General features: G+C 40.4%; 1 protein-coding gene across 3 annotated transcripts in view; it reads left to right on the top strand.

Annotated features, from left to right (window-relative positions):
* Positions 1-8,889, top strand: part of RIPOR2 (RHO family interacting cell polarization regulator 2) — a 251,008-nt gene extending 242,119 nt beyond the window's left edge. For all 3 annotated transcript variants that reach the window (XM_082258658.1, XM_082258660.1, XM_082258659.1), the window contains 2 exons: positions 568-658; positions 8,068-8,889. In XM_082258658.1, the coding sequence (XP_082114784.1) occupies positions 568-658; positions 8,068-8,162 (186 nt within the window). In that variant the 3' untranslated portion in view covers positions 8,163-8,889. The remainder of the gene's footprint in view (positions 1-567; positions 659-8,067) is intronic.
* The last annotated feature ends 4,285 nt before the right edge of the window (positions 8,890-13,174 follow it).

Here is a 13,174-nt window from a genome sequence, read left to right as displayed (position 1 = left end):
CTGATGAATATTTTAGGAGGTAGAATTTGCTTCTGCTGATATATTGTGGAGGTTGCTATCATTTTGTTTTTTTATGCATTTTGCAACTAAGGCTGGCCATACATGAGTCGAATTTACAAAGAATTTTCTTTCGAAAATCTTATCTAAGAATTTTAGTTTGAGTTTTGCACCATTAGTGGGCCGCAGCAATAGCCAATTTTCGTGCAGTCATCGAATTTGAGTGATCGTGCATGTTGGAAAGTATTTTGAAAAACGAACGATTGTCTAATCAATGATGGGAGAATCGTGCGAGAAATGGAATTGAAAAAGAAATGCGCATGAGTGCCATAAAAGAAAATTACAGGAAAGAAAAGAAGATTCCCTGGCACTAAAATTCTTTTCTGTAGCAATATGAGGTGAAATTGAAGGCTTGGTTGGTCGAAAAAATATTCTTTCGAAATTCAACCCATGTATGGCCAGCCTTACTCTTGATGTCTTCCTGTTGCACATTGATAAGCTCTTTTAAAAATATAACCAAAGCAAATTATGATAAAAAAAAAAAGTATTCATGTTTTGTTTTTATTTTAGGCTCTGGAGAGTATTACAACATTTGTTACACTCTGTCAATCAGACAATGAAGAGATCAGTAAAAATGGAACAGAAAGCTTGGAATCTTTTGGTAAGTCAGATCCTAAAGATTTCTGGGTATAATCAAAACACAATGGTATTTTATTGCTCATTTGTAACCTTACATGGCTGCATTGGTTGCAGGTAAATAAGGCCATGCATGTAAACTTTAGAACGGTATCCAACCATTGTAGTATGTGACTCTTCTCGGAGTTTGGAAATTAAATACAGTGATGTGAAAAAGTATTTGCCCCTTTCCTCATATTTTTTTTTCTTTGCATATTTGTCACACTTAAATTATTCAGATCATCTGTAATTTTAATATTAAACAAAGATAACCCAAGTATATACAAATTCAGTTTATAAATGAGGATTTCATTTATTAACCACTTCAGCTCTGGAAGGTTTTACCCCCTTGCTGACCAGAGCACTTCTTGCAATTTGGCACTGCGCTGTATTAACTGGCAATTGCGCGGTCATGCAACGCTGTATCCAAATTACATTTGCGTAATGTTTTCCCCACAAATAGAGCTTTCCTTTGGTGGCATTTGATCACCACTGGGATTTTTATTTTTTGCAATATAAATTAAAAAAAAAGACCGAAAACGTTTAAAAAAAAGATATTTTCTACTTTTTGTTATAAAAAAAATCCAAATAAAATCAATTTTCGTCATACATTTAAGTCAAAATGTATTCAGCCACATGTCTCGGTGGTAAAAAAAAATGTAAAAAGTATATGTATATTGGTTTGCGTAAAAGTTATAGCGTCTACAAACTATGGTACGTTTACTTGAATTTACGCAGCTTTTAGTTTGACTGCCGATCTCTATTCTTGAGGTGTTAGAATGTCAGGTCAGTAAACCCCCCCCCCCCCAAATTACCCCTTTTTAGAAAGTAAACACCCTAACAAATTTACTGAGAGGCATGTTAAGCCCATTGAATATTTCATTTTTTTGTGATTGAAAAAAAAAAAAAGAATTTTAGACAAAGTTATCACCGAAATTATATATTTCTCACACATGCCATGGGTATATGTGGAATTACACCCCAAAATACATTCTGCTGATTCTTCTGAGTATGGGAATACCACATGTGTGAGACTTTTTGAAAGCCTAGCCATATAAAGGACCCTGAAAACCAATCACCTCCTTCAGATTTTCAAAGGGCATAAATTGCTAATTTCACTTCCTCACTACCTTTCAAGGTTTCAGAGGCCATGAAATGTCAAGATAGCTTGGGGTGTCTACTTTCCAAAATGGGGTCATTTCGGGGGGGGGGGGGGGGGTTGTGCTATCTTGACATACAGATTAAAATGGTGGGTGTTGCTATTTTTTTTTTTTCACCCAGTATTTGCGCAGCAATTTTACAAACACAATTTTTTGGGGGAAAAAATACTTTTTTGAATTTTAATGCACAAAACACACTGTATTGCCCAAATGTTTAGTAAAATATAAAATATGATCTTATGCCGAGTACATAGTTACCAAACACGACATGCTTTAGCATTGCGCATGCCCGTGCAGTGGCGACAAACTATATACATTTTTAAAAGCCTTTACTGGTTATCACTTTATATTTACAGTGGAGGTCTACTGCTAGAATTACTGCCCTTGATCTGACATTCGCGGTGATACCTCATATGCATGGTGCAACTGCTGTTTACATATGATACGAGAACGATGCTTGAGTTCGCCTTTGCGTGCAAGCACGGGGGGACAGGAGTGCTTTAATTTTTTTTTTTTTTAATCATTTATTTTGCCTTTTTAATTTATTTTTACACTGTCCCTTTCCTTTTTCTTTTCATTGTTATTGTTATCACAGGGAATGTAAACATCCCCTATGATAGCAATAGGTATTGACAGGTACTCTTTTTTGAAAAATTTGGGGTCTATTAGACTCTAGATCTCTCCTCTGCCCTTAAAGCATCTGACCACATCAAGATCGATGTGATTGGATGCTCCAGGGAAACCGAAGTCATGAAATGCTCATAACTTTCAGTTTCTTAGGTCATACATGCACTGTTCTTTTTTTTTCCATTCAGCCCATTTTCAATAAAATATTAACATTAACTCAATAAAACAACTTTTTTTATTGCGATTTGTGCCAAAAAAGAGTAAAAAATATATAGCGAAGCATAGGGGCAATCTGCCCCTATGCTTCAACATATATGCTCTTTTTTTTAACTGTGGTGGTGAAATCACCTCCTGCAGTGCTGGAGTCACTGATTTTACGTATTGTGAGAGCAAACCATGTTGCTGTCAAAATAAGTAAATCAGTGCCGCAGCTGAATGCTGTACCTGCAAAGCAAACAATGGTTAACAATAAAACAGAGTAACAATAAAACATTACAGTATAGTATAAAATACAGTAAAACAGTAGGAACAAAAAACAACTATTTTTGGCTTTTTTATTTTTTGTTTTTTTTATACATGTCTATGTTAGGGTCTCTCACAATGCAAAAGCCATCTTACATCTTTTGATACCCTGTCTGAAGTGTGCCCTAGACTGTGCCGTGCTTTACCCTATACTATTACTTCACTAGTGTGTGGTAGCGATGAAAACAGTCACCGATGCAGAGACCAGGCTTGCCAGGACAGGACACTTGCTACAGACGCGGCATCTTTTTTGGGGTGTTCTTTGAGTAGGGGTACCAGGAAGGACATCCGGAAAACGCCTCTCATGCAGCCGGCTCACTGCATATTGATTGGGAAATTGGGACCACACCTTCTGGATACAGAAGGGCTGTGATGATCCATTCCTGGAATTTTAGGAAGGATCCTTTTCTTCCAGGCGCTTTGTATAGTACATAAGCGCTGAAAAGAGCCAATTGGAATAAGTATACAGACACTTTCTTGTACCAGCGTCTGGCCTTACAGGCAATTAAGTATGATGCCAGCATCTGGTCGTTGAAGTCCACCCCTCCCATTTTATGGTTGTAGTCGTGGTCACAGAGGGGCTTAACAACACCAGTCGCCATTGTAATTTGGACTGCCCGTGTCTGCGTGAATGGAAGACAGAATGAAAAAAACGGTCTGTTTGTCCCTCCACTTCACTGCAAGCAATTTATTGCACCTCAAGCAGGCTCTCTCCCCCTGACTAAGTGGGACATTTACAAGCTGTTGGGGGAAGCCCTGGCAATTAGATTGCACGGTGCCACATGCGCCAATTCCTGATTGAAAGAGGTGTCTAAAAAGTGTCACACTTATATAGAAGTTGTCCACGTATAAGGGGTACCCCTTTCCGAAGTCCCAAACAATCTTGCCGCTGCTCCCTATGTAGTCTGAGCAGTTGGAAGGATCCACATTGCTATATTTTCCCTTGTAAACCATAAAACTACATGTATAGCCTGTTAAAGAGCTTATGCACCTTGACCCTATATCTGGCATGCTTGCTGGGGAAAAACTGTTTGAAATCAAGGCGGCAGGAAAACTTAATCAGGGACTTGTCAACGCATCTTGTTGGGGGATAATCATGGCTGCAAATCTTTGATTGAAATCGTTTACGAGGGGCCGAAGTTTGGACAACCCTGAGGATGACAGTGTTCATTGTCACTGAAGTGCATGAACCGCAATATTTGCTCGTATCGAGCCCTGGCCATAGCCGTAGAAAACACAAGCATATGATGAATTGGGTCAGTGGACCAATATGACTGCAACTCACTCTTTTCGGTAATGCCCATGTTAAAGGAATAGGCCCAGAAAGGTTTTAAATTCCGGAACCGCTATAGGTTTCCACCCAAATTGTCTGGCAAGGGTCAAATTTGGATTTGCGGCGATAAATTGATTAATATACAAATTGCTTTGGTCCACAATAGATCTGTACAGATCTTCCGTGAAAAACAGCTCAAGAAAATCAAGGGGAGTAAAATTGGCTGTTTCCACCTGAAATCCAGGTTGGCCAATGAATGGGGGAAGTACGGGCGCTGCAGAATCTGTGGGCTGCCAATCAGGATTTGCAAGTGCATCAATAAAGGCACTATGGGCTCTATGGGCCTGCATTTGAATTCTTGGTGTCTGCGGGCCACTACTTGTGCTAGTCACCGCACCAGGTTAACTTGAACTGCACTTATGGGACTCGCCACGGCACCAAGTGATACTGCAGTGCTGGTTTGTCTATGACCAGGGTGTACTAGGCCGCTGGTGCTCGCCAGTTCACCAGTAGGTTGAGAAGCACTAGAAAATCATACGAGAATCATGTGGTTGTTGCACCTCAGCAACAAAAGAATGGGTACGACTGACCTTAGCAGGGACCTCTACTTCGTCGTCAGAGCTATCTTTCAGGGAACTGCTGCTCTCTAAAGGTTCATATACTGAGCCTGATTCTGACAGTGAGGACTCCCCATTGCTCTCATCTGTCATGCTCAGTATCCTGTAGGCCTCCTCACTAGTGTACCTTTCGTTTGACATTTTGTCTCAAAGGTAAAAAAGCACCTGGTTGTGTGCCTATGTGTACTGGTGTTAGTGTAGTGCTTGTGTACTCACTGTGATGCTCTCTTCTCTCACGCTGAAACGGAAAAGGGCTCCAGCAGAGAAGATTGCATCATTTCATGTGCCTGTGTTTATATTACACAGGCACAGGACGTTCTGCAATTGGCCAGAACCAATCACTAGGTCCAGGCCATAAATAATTGGCCTGGACCAGATGACTGATCGGTACTGAACCAACTCAGGTCACTGCGGTAACGGCAGGCGTGCGCCCCTGTCCCGCAAGCACACATAACGTAATTATACGTAATTTTGTGCAGCCAGGCCGCCCTGCCTCAGTATATGTGCGGTGGGCGGTCCGGAACTGGTCAAAGTATAAGTTCAGTCAAAACCTTACTAGCGCTAAACCTGCTCTTTGCCACATTCTAAGACTATTCTGTCTAACCCTATAAAGCAAAAATTTCTGTACTTACCTTTTCTACACCCCATCTGGTCCGGTCTCCAGAGACGGAAGCTCTGTGCAGAAGAGGACCGACAACGGCTGTGAAATGAATGGGAAGTGACGTCACCCATAGACTTACTATGGGGCTTCCCTTGTTGAGTGCCTCTCCTGCACCTGCCTCCATGCTGAAGGCGCCGCTGACAGCTCAGTGTGGGACCGGACTGGATCGGGTGCAGAAAAGGTAAGAGAAGTGATTTTTGCTTTATAGGGTTAGATAGAATCGTCTTAGAATGTGGCACAGAGCATGTTTTAACGTTAGTTAGGTTTTGAGTGGACTTATCCTTTAGGGGAAAAAAATTTCCAAACCTGCCTGGCCCTTTGTGAAAAAGTAATTGCCCCCTAAACCTAATAACTGGTTGTGCCACCCTTGGTGGCAACGACTGCAATCAAGCGTTTACAACAACTGGCAATGAGTCTTTCACATCGCTGTGAAGGAATTTTAGCCAACTCTTCTTTGCAGTATTGTTTTAATTCAGCCACATTATATGGTTTTCGAGCATTAATGGTCTGTTTAAGGCCATGCCACAGAATCCCAATCGGATTTAAGTTCGGTATTTGATCCAAAACCTTAATTTAGTTTTTTTTTGAGCCATTCAGAGGTGGACCTGCTGGTGTATTTCAGATCATTGTCCTGCTGCATAACCAATTAGCTTGAGGCCACGAATAGATGGCCGGACATTCTCTTATAGGATTTTCTAGTAGAGCACAGAATTCATTGTTCCATCAGTTATGGCAAGTCATCTAGGTCCTGAAGCTGCAAAGCAGCCCCAGACCATCACACTACCACCACCATGTTTGACTATTGGTATGATGTGCTTTTTTTTTTAAATGCTGTGTTCGTTTTTACGCCAGATGTAATGGGACGTACACCTTCCAAAAAGTTCAACTTTTGACTCATCAGTCCACACAATGTTTACCCGCAAGTCTTGATACACGTTTGATGATATAGGCGTTTGATACAGTTCCCCACAAGCGCTTAATTTATAAAATAAGGTCTGCAGGCATCGACCACAAGGTTTGCTCTTGGATAAAGAGTGGCTAAAAGGGCGTGTCCAAAGGATGGTAATAAATAGCGCACACTCAGACTGGTCTGAGTAGGAAAGTGGGGTCCCCCAAGGCTCAGTCCTGGGACTGACCCTGTTCAATTTATTCATAAACCACATTGAGGACGGGATCAGTAGTTCTATATCAGTTTTTGCAGATGACACAAAATTGGGCAGGGCAGTAACGGCACAACATGAGGCAGATATCCTACAGAATGACCTGAACAAAATATCAGAGTGGGCAACAACATGGCAAATGAGGTTTAATGTGGAGAAGTGTAAGGTTTTGCACTTGGGGACTAAAAACATAAAAGCACAATAAACTTTGGGGGGGGAACCTTTGGGGGAATCAAAAATGGAGAAAGACCTGGTAGCCTTGGTAGAGGATAGACTAAGCAATAGCATGCAATGTCAAGCGGCAGCTGCCGAAGCCGCCAGAATATTAGCATGCATAAAGAAAGGGATGTATTCCTCAGATAAAACTATAATCCTACCACTTTTTAAAACTCTGGTCCGACCGCATCTGGAGTATTCTGTCCAGTTCTGGTCGCCAGTCCTCAGGAGGGATGTGTTGGAGCTGGAGAGAGTCCGGAGAAGGGCAACTAAACTAATTAGGGGATTGGAGGACCTTAACTATGAAGAGCGTTTACTATCGCTTAATTTATTCTCCCTGGAGAAGAGACGCCTTAGAGGAGACATGATAGCAATTCATAAATACCTCAATGGTGATCTCAGCATAGAAAAAAAGCTATTCAGTCGGATTGCATGAGGACTCGAGGACATACAATGTGATTAGAGAAGAAGCATTTTGACCTCAGGCAACGCAGGGGGTTCTTTACTGTTAGGGCTACAAGAGTGTGGAATTCTCTACCACAAGAGGTAGTTTCTGCGGGAAGTATGGTTACTTTCAAAAGACTCTTGGACATACATCTCAAGGATCAGAACATTAAGGGGTATGAGAGATGATTACGGCCACGCGCACTTACACAGGTTGAACTGGATGGACTATTGTCTTTATTCAACCTCAACTACTATGTAACATGTCAATTAATTGTTTCTCATCTGTTCTTGAATTATGTGTTGTTTTTTAGATCTTTTAGCGTGCTTCACTTTGTCAGACAGCTTCTATTGAAGTGATTTCTTGATTCAACGGGTCTGTCAGTAATTAGGCCTCGTTGTGGCAAGCGTAATATTAAAATGTGTTTGATGAGCTGAATCATTTAAGTATGACAAATATGTAAAAAAATGAAAAATCAGGAAGGGGCAAATACTTTTTCACAGTACTGCATGTACAAAGCAGAAGGCTAAATGTCCACAGCAAAGAAGATGATCTGAATAGAAATTATCTTTTCAGTTAGTCTTCTTGGTCAGTTTTACCGTAATGTGAATGACCATAATCTTCCTGAGCTTCCTCTTCTGTTTAAATAAACATATAACATAGCATATAACATGAACAAGTCAAATTACTAACTTTTTTTTCCATCGTGTTAAGGAGAGGAAGGACATTGCGCAAATGACTCGCTAAACAAAGCTGCTACAGTGAACCCAGAAGAAACCCGAGGACCTACTGCTGCTACTGCTTTCTAGGCACTATAAGAAGAAAGCAGAATGTATACAGATATCCCTATGCCTACAGAAGATAATGCTGAATATAAGGAGAAATTCAAGCCTACAAAATCTCCAGCAGTGATTTCCAGTAACAGTATACTTTAGTGTGTATGTGTGGACCAGTAAGAGTTGGAACAAGAAGCCAGCATTGTTTATGGATAGAATAAATATACCAGTCTGCAGTCAAAGATAATGTCTGTCTGGTCTGCCATGAACACCATTACTACAGTAGAAGAACCTATGCCTTTTCTTGGTGGAACTATATTTTTAAAAAGCCATGGCCCATTATTGTCCCACTTTCTGCTGTCTGTACCAGATGTCTTTTTTTTTTTTTTTTTTTACTTTTTACAATATTATCATAGCACACAATTATAGAAAAAGTCCATCCTACATACCGGCATTATGCCAGGTTGCCATGCACTGGCTTAGTACATTATCTGAATGATAAGTTGCCCTAGAAATATTATCTTTGCATTCAGCTCCTCTACAGGTTATGTATAAGGATTTCAGAAACAACAGCTATGTTTAAAGGGAAGCTATTGTTTTTCAGTGTGTACATATTTAAAGGTTTACATGGAGATAATTTTTGTATGTTTTTGCAATTTTAGTGTATGATTCTCTGCATTTTAACGGCTTTATTTTATTTTCACATTTAAAAATTCTTCCTTTACTTGCTGATTATCAACTTTGATGGCGAAGTACTGTAGAAAAAAAAAATCAGTAAGCCACAAGGAAAGTTGGGTGTTTCCATTCGGTCTAAGCAGACTAATAGACTCAACATTTTAGTAGGAATAAAATAGAAACACTACTGGGCACGACTAAGCAGGAAGCACGACCTGCCTATGTGAAGAGGAAATCTAGCTGTTCCTGGGTACACACTATATCCAGAAACATGATTTCTCATGAAGTTCACAAGCATTAACAGGTACAATTATGCATAGTTAACACATTTACAACTTTACCTAAGATTCTTTAAAAAGCAGATTCCAGCCTTAGCAGAATGGATCACTTTAGTACCATTAAAGTAATACTAAAACTTTTTTTTGGCTTAAAATAAAAAAGATGCTATACTTACCCGCTCTGTTGGACAGGGACGGCTCCTTACCACTTCTGCAGTTCCTTGTCGGCATTTCGTGCTCCTTTATGTGGGTGCCCTCTCAGCAAGCCATGTACTATGGGGCAACCATGTGGGCATGCTCCCAAGCCCCAGGATGTGTGCGCCATTAGCTCCCTCCTCACTTACAAGAGCAGCAGCCTATGGCTCCTGCTGCTTTCAGAGTCTCCTGTGAGAGCAGGAAGTGGGAGCAGCGGCGCTGCAGACGAGGACAGCGCTGGATCGTCACAGGATTCAGATAAGTGTATAGGGACAGGGGGGTGGGAAACTGTTTTTTTTTGGAAGGTTTTTAACCTTAATGCAGAGAAGTCATTAGGGTAAAAAACCTTTTGACTTTAGAACCACTTTAATTTCTTATCATCATCAAAAACAGCCTAGAGAGTACGTATGCACACAAATAATGCTGCTCGAACCAGAGTTACAATACTTTACATTCGACTTTCTCTAGGGAACACAACTGTGAATTTAAAATAACACTATCATACAAAACAGAATAGCTCAAGTAAAAGTTCAGCAGCAAAAGTATGATACTGTCAATAAGAACTTTCAGTAGTAAAAGTGTGCATTCCTTCAGATAGAACATGACTTAACGAGAGCCTGGCATGATTTGGAATTTTTGGTGCATGCCTGGACATTTCTCAAGCGTGCTTCTTAAAAGCCCAGGTGGCAGAGTATTGTCAGTGCTAATAAATGACATCCATTAATAAAGCTGTAATAATATATGCTGTATCTGGTGAGTTCTAGGAAAAGGAGCACATGTTTGCAGGTGATAGAATGAAAAAGTAAACGTGACATATTTAGACATCCTTCCATTTTATTAGTGTATTGGCTTCCCTTTAAAGTGATTGTAAAGTCTAATGTTTCTTTTTTTAATACCAAACATGTTATACTGACCTGCTCTGTGCAGTTGGTTTTGCACAGTGCAGTCCGAATCCTCCTCTTTTTGAGTCCCTCTTCTGTGCTCCTGGCCCCTCCCTCCTGTTGAGTGCCCCCACACCAAGCAGCTTGCTATGGTGGCACCCAAGCCGAGTCACAGCATCCTGTGTCCATTCAGACATAGACCTGCGACCCTGCCCCACCCCCTCTTTCTCCTGATTGACTGGCTGACTTTGATTGACAGCAGCGGAAGTCAATCGCGCCACGCTGCTGTCTCAGCCAATAAGGAGGGGAGCCAGCTGAGACACTCCTGCAACATCGCTGGATAGAAATGGGCTCAAGTAAGTATTAGGGGAGCTGAAAGGATTGTAAAGACAGAAGGGTTTTTTTTTAATCTTAATGCATTCTATGCATTAAGATAAAAAAAAAAACTTTTGTATGCAGCAGCCCCCCTAATACTTACCTGAGCCCATTTTTATCCAGCAATGTTGCAGGAGTGTCCCAACTGCCTGGGACTCCCCTCCTCAATGACTAGGCCAGCAGCATGGTGCGATTGGCTCCCACTGTTGTCAAAGTCAGTCAGCCAATCAGGAGAGAGGGGGAGGAGCTGGGTCACAGCTCCATGTCTGATGTGACTCAGCTCGGGTGCCCCCATAGCAAGCTGCTTGCTATGGGGGCACTCAACAGGAGGGAGGGGTTAGGAGCACCGAAGAGGGAACCAAGAAGAGGAGGATCCGGGCCACTCTGTGCAAAACCAACTGCACAGAGCAGGTAAGTATAACATGTTTGTATTTTTTTTTTGTTTTTTTAAACAAGCCTTTACAATCACTTTAAGGCATAGAATGCTTTAAGATTAAAAAAAAACAAAAAAAAAAACCTCCTGCCTTTTCAATCCCTTTAAGTTGTTGCATACTGTGCATCTATATTATTTTATATTTCTGTGCATTTTTACTAAACATATTAAATATAGATAAGCTTCTCCTTTGAAGCAAATACTAAAGCTACAAACTGTGATAGAAAATAGGTCATAGGATATCCAAAAAATAGTTGCAATATTAGCTTCATGTCAGACACCCCTAGCTTATCTTTCTCAGGGAGTTTCATTTTTCCCAATCTGTATATTTGGATCCCTTGAGATAAAAAAGATGCTGGTAATATGCGCTGACTACATGGCCCCATGCAATTTTGTATAGTGTGGGTGTGCATATCTATACCCTTACCTAGAAATGCCGTATCCTGCAGCAAGTCTAACCACTATGTTGTGTCAGTAGCCAACTTTCGTCTTGAAAATATGTTCTTCTGCAGTCATATCATACCACATACAATGCAGTATTAGTTTTTTTTCAGCTAGTTTAGTAAACTCACAGTAGTTATGTTGCTTCACCCATTCCAGTGTAGGTGTAATGATGTATGAGTAATGCTTCTTTAAATGACTACTATATATAAAAGAGCTGGCAAACATTCTTGCTTCCTTAGAAGGTGTCAATATGAAGCTCAGGTTTCTTTGATCAATATTAAGATTTTTTTTTATTAACTGTGTATATTTATTTTTGTAGATTACTTATGACAAAAAATAAATTAAAATGATCCAGCCACCCCTTTCTGCCATGTTGCATTTCAACTGTCATGCCCGAATTGTATATCAATTGTTAATTTCATACACTAGCCTGTATTACCTTTTGCTCAAAGTGTGGATAAAAGCAATTACTTGGCTGAACAAACACACAAGAGTATTATATGTAACCCTTATCAGCAGAAACTGTAGATAAGGCAGGCCATAGACGGGGCAAATTTCTTTCCTGCAACCATGGGTTGCAGGTAAGAAATTTACACAATTCCCCCTTCAACACAGACAGTGCTGATAGGGAAATCCCTCCTGCCAAGACATTATTTTCCCAGCGAGGGAAGCTGTCCCCACCAAAAGAAGACAGTGATTATTGGTAGAGGCTATAGCAGATGCTAGTGATAATTGCAAGTAAAATCCGGAAGGCTGGTTGTAACCAAGTTGATCGATCAATCAATAAACTCGCACTTTACATACAATAGTGGGCAAACTAATTCAGCTGCATATAGGTGCCGTCTTATTTGAAGTGCCCTTGAAGCCCTGAAACCAGTGGCACCCTATTATACAAATCCCAACTAATTTTAGCAAGTTGGGCCTGCATCCCTATTGATTCAGCTTTTTTATAGGTGGTTTAACTTATTAATAAGGTGGCATGAGCAGGAAAACAGGCTCAAGAGCCACCCTTCTAATTCATGTTAGTATTTGAATAAAATTCCAGAAGAGAGGGGAGGCACACGAAGGTGCCCACTATTACATCGAATCGCCAATTTAGTAACTTTAACAGCACTGCATGTTTGCACCAGCAACAATGAACACCCTTAAAGACAAAGCGTAATGCCTCAATGTATCTCTAGGAATGTCTCTATGATGAATGGAGGCCAACATACATATCCAGTAAAAATTAGCCCCTACCAGTTTTAGTCCACCTACAGTATGCACAGTATGTGACTAATTTGTTCACAGTAGAGGAGAATGGAGTCTATATGTCATACATCCACAACCATCGGATTATTAATACTAATGACAGCTGCACACAGGGGGTTTGAAGATGTTTATGAAAAGTTTGGGGGCATATAGATAAAAAGTACTTAAACTACAAACAAATAACATACCAAACAATCATTACAGTGCTAACTCACACAGATATGGCAACATAAAACTGAAAGGGATCCATTTAAATAAATTCAAAAGACATGTAGTGAAATGTCAATGATACTACTATATATAGTATGGGCTGTTTGTTTTCTCTACAATTTTAGTGCAATTACATTTTATATATCGCTTTCATTATGTAAATATATTCACGCGCAACACTTTTTACTGCACTGTGGATGGTATCATGTTTAAAAACTAGGCCCATCCAAAGCTGGAATTTCACTCTTATGTTTATAATGGCGTGTCTCAGCATTCACTGAGTGCCCATAACTATTTAGGTCT

Source organism: Pelophylax lessonae (genome assembly GCF_965119305.1).
Source record: "Pelophylax lessonae genome assembly, chromosome: 5".
Classification (NCBI taxonomy): domain Eukaryota; kingdom Metazoa; phylum Chordata; class Amphibia; order Anura; family Ranidae; genus Pelophylax; species Pelophylax lessonae.
This window is presented reverse-complemented; position numbering and strand designations above follow the sequence as displayed.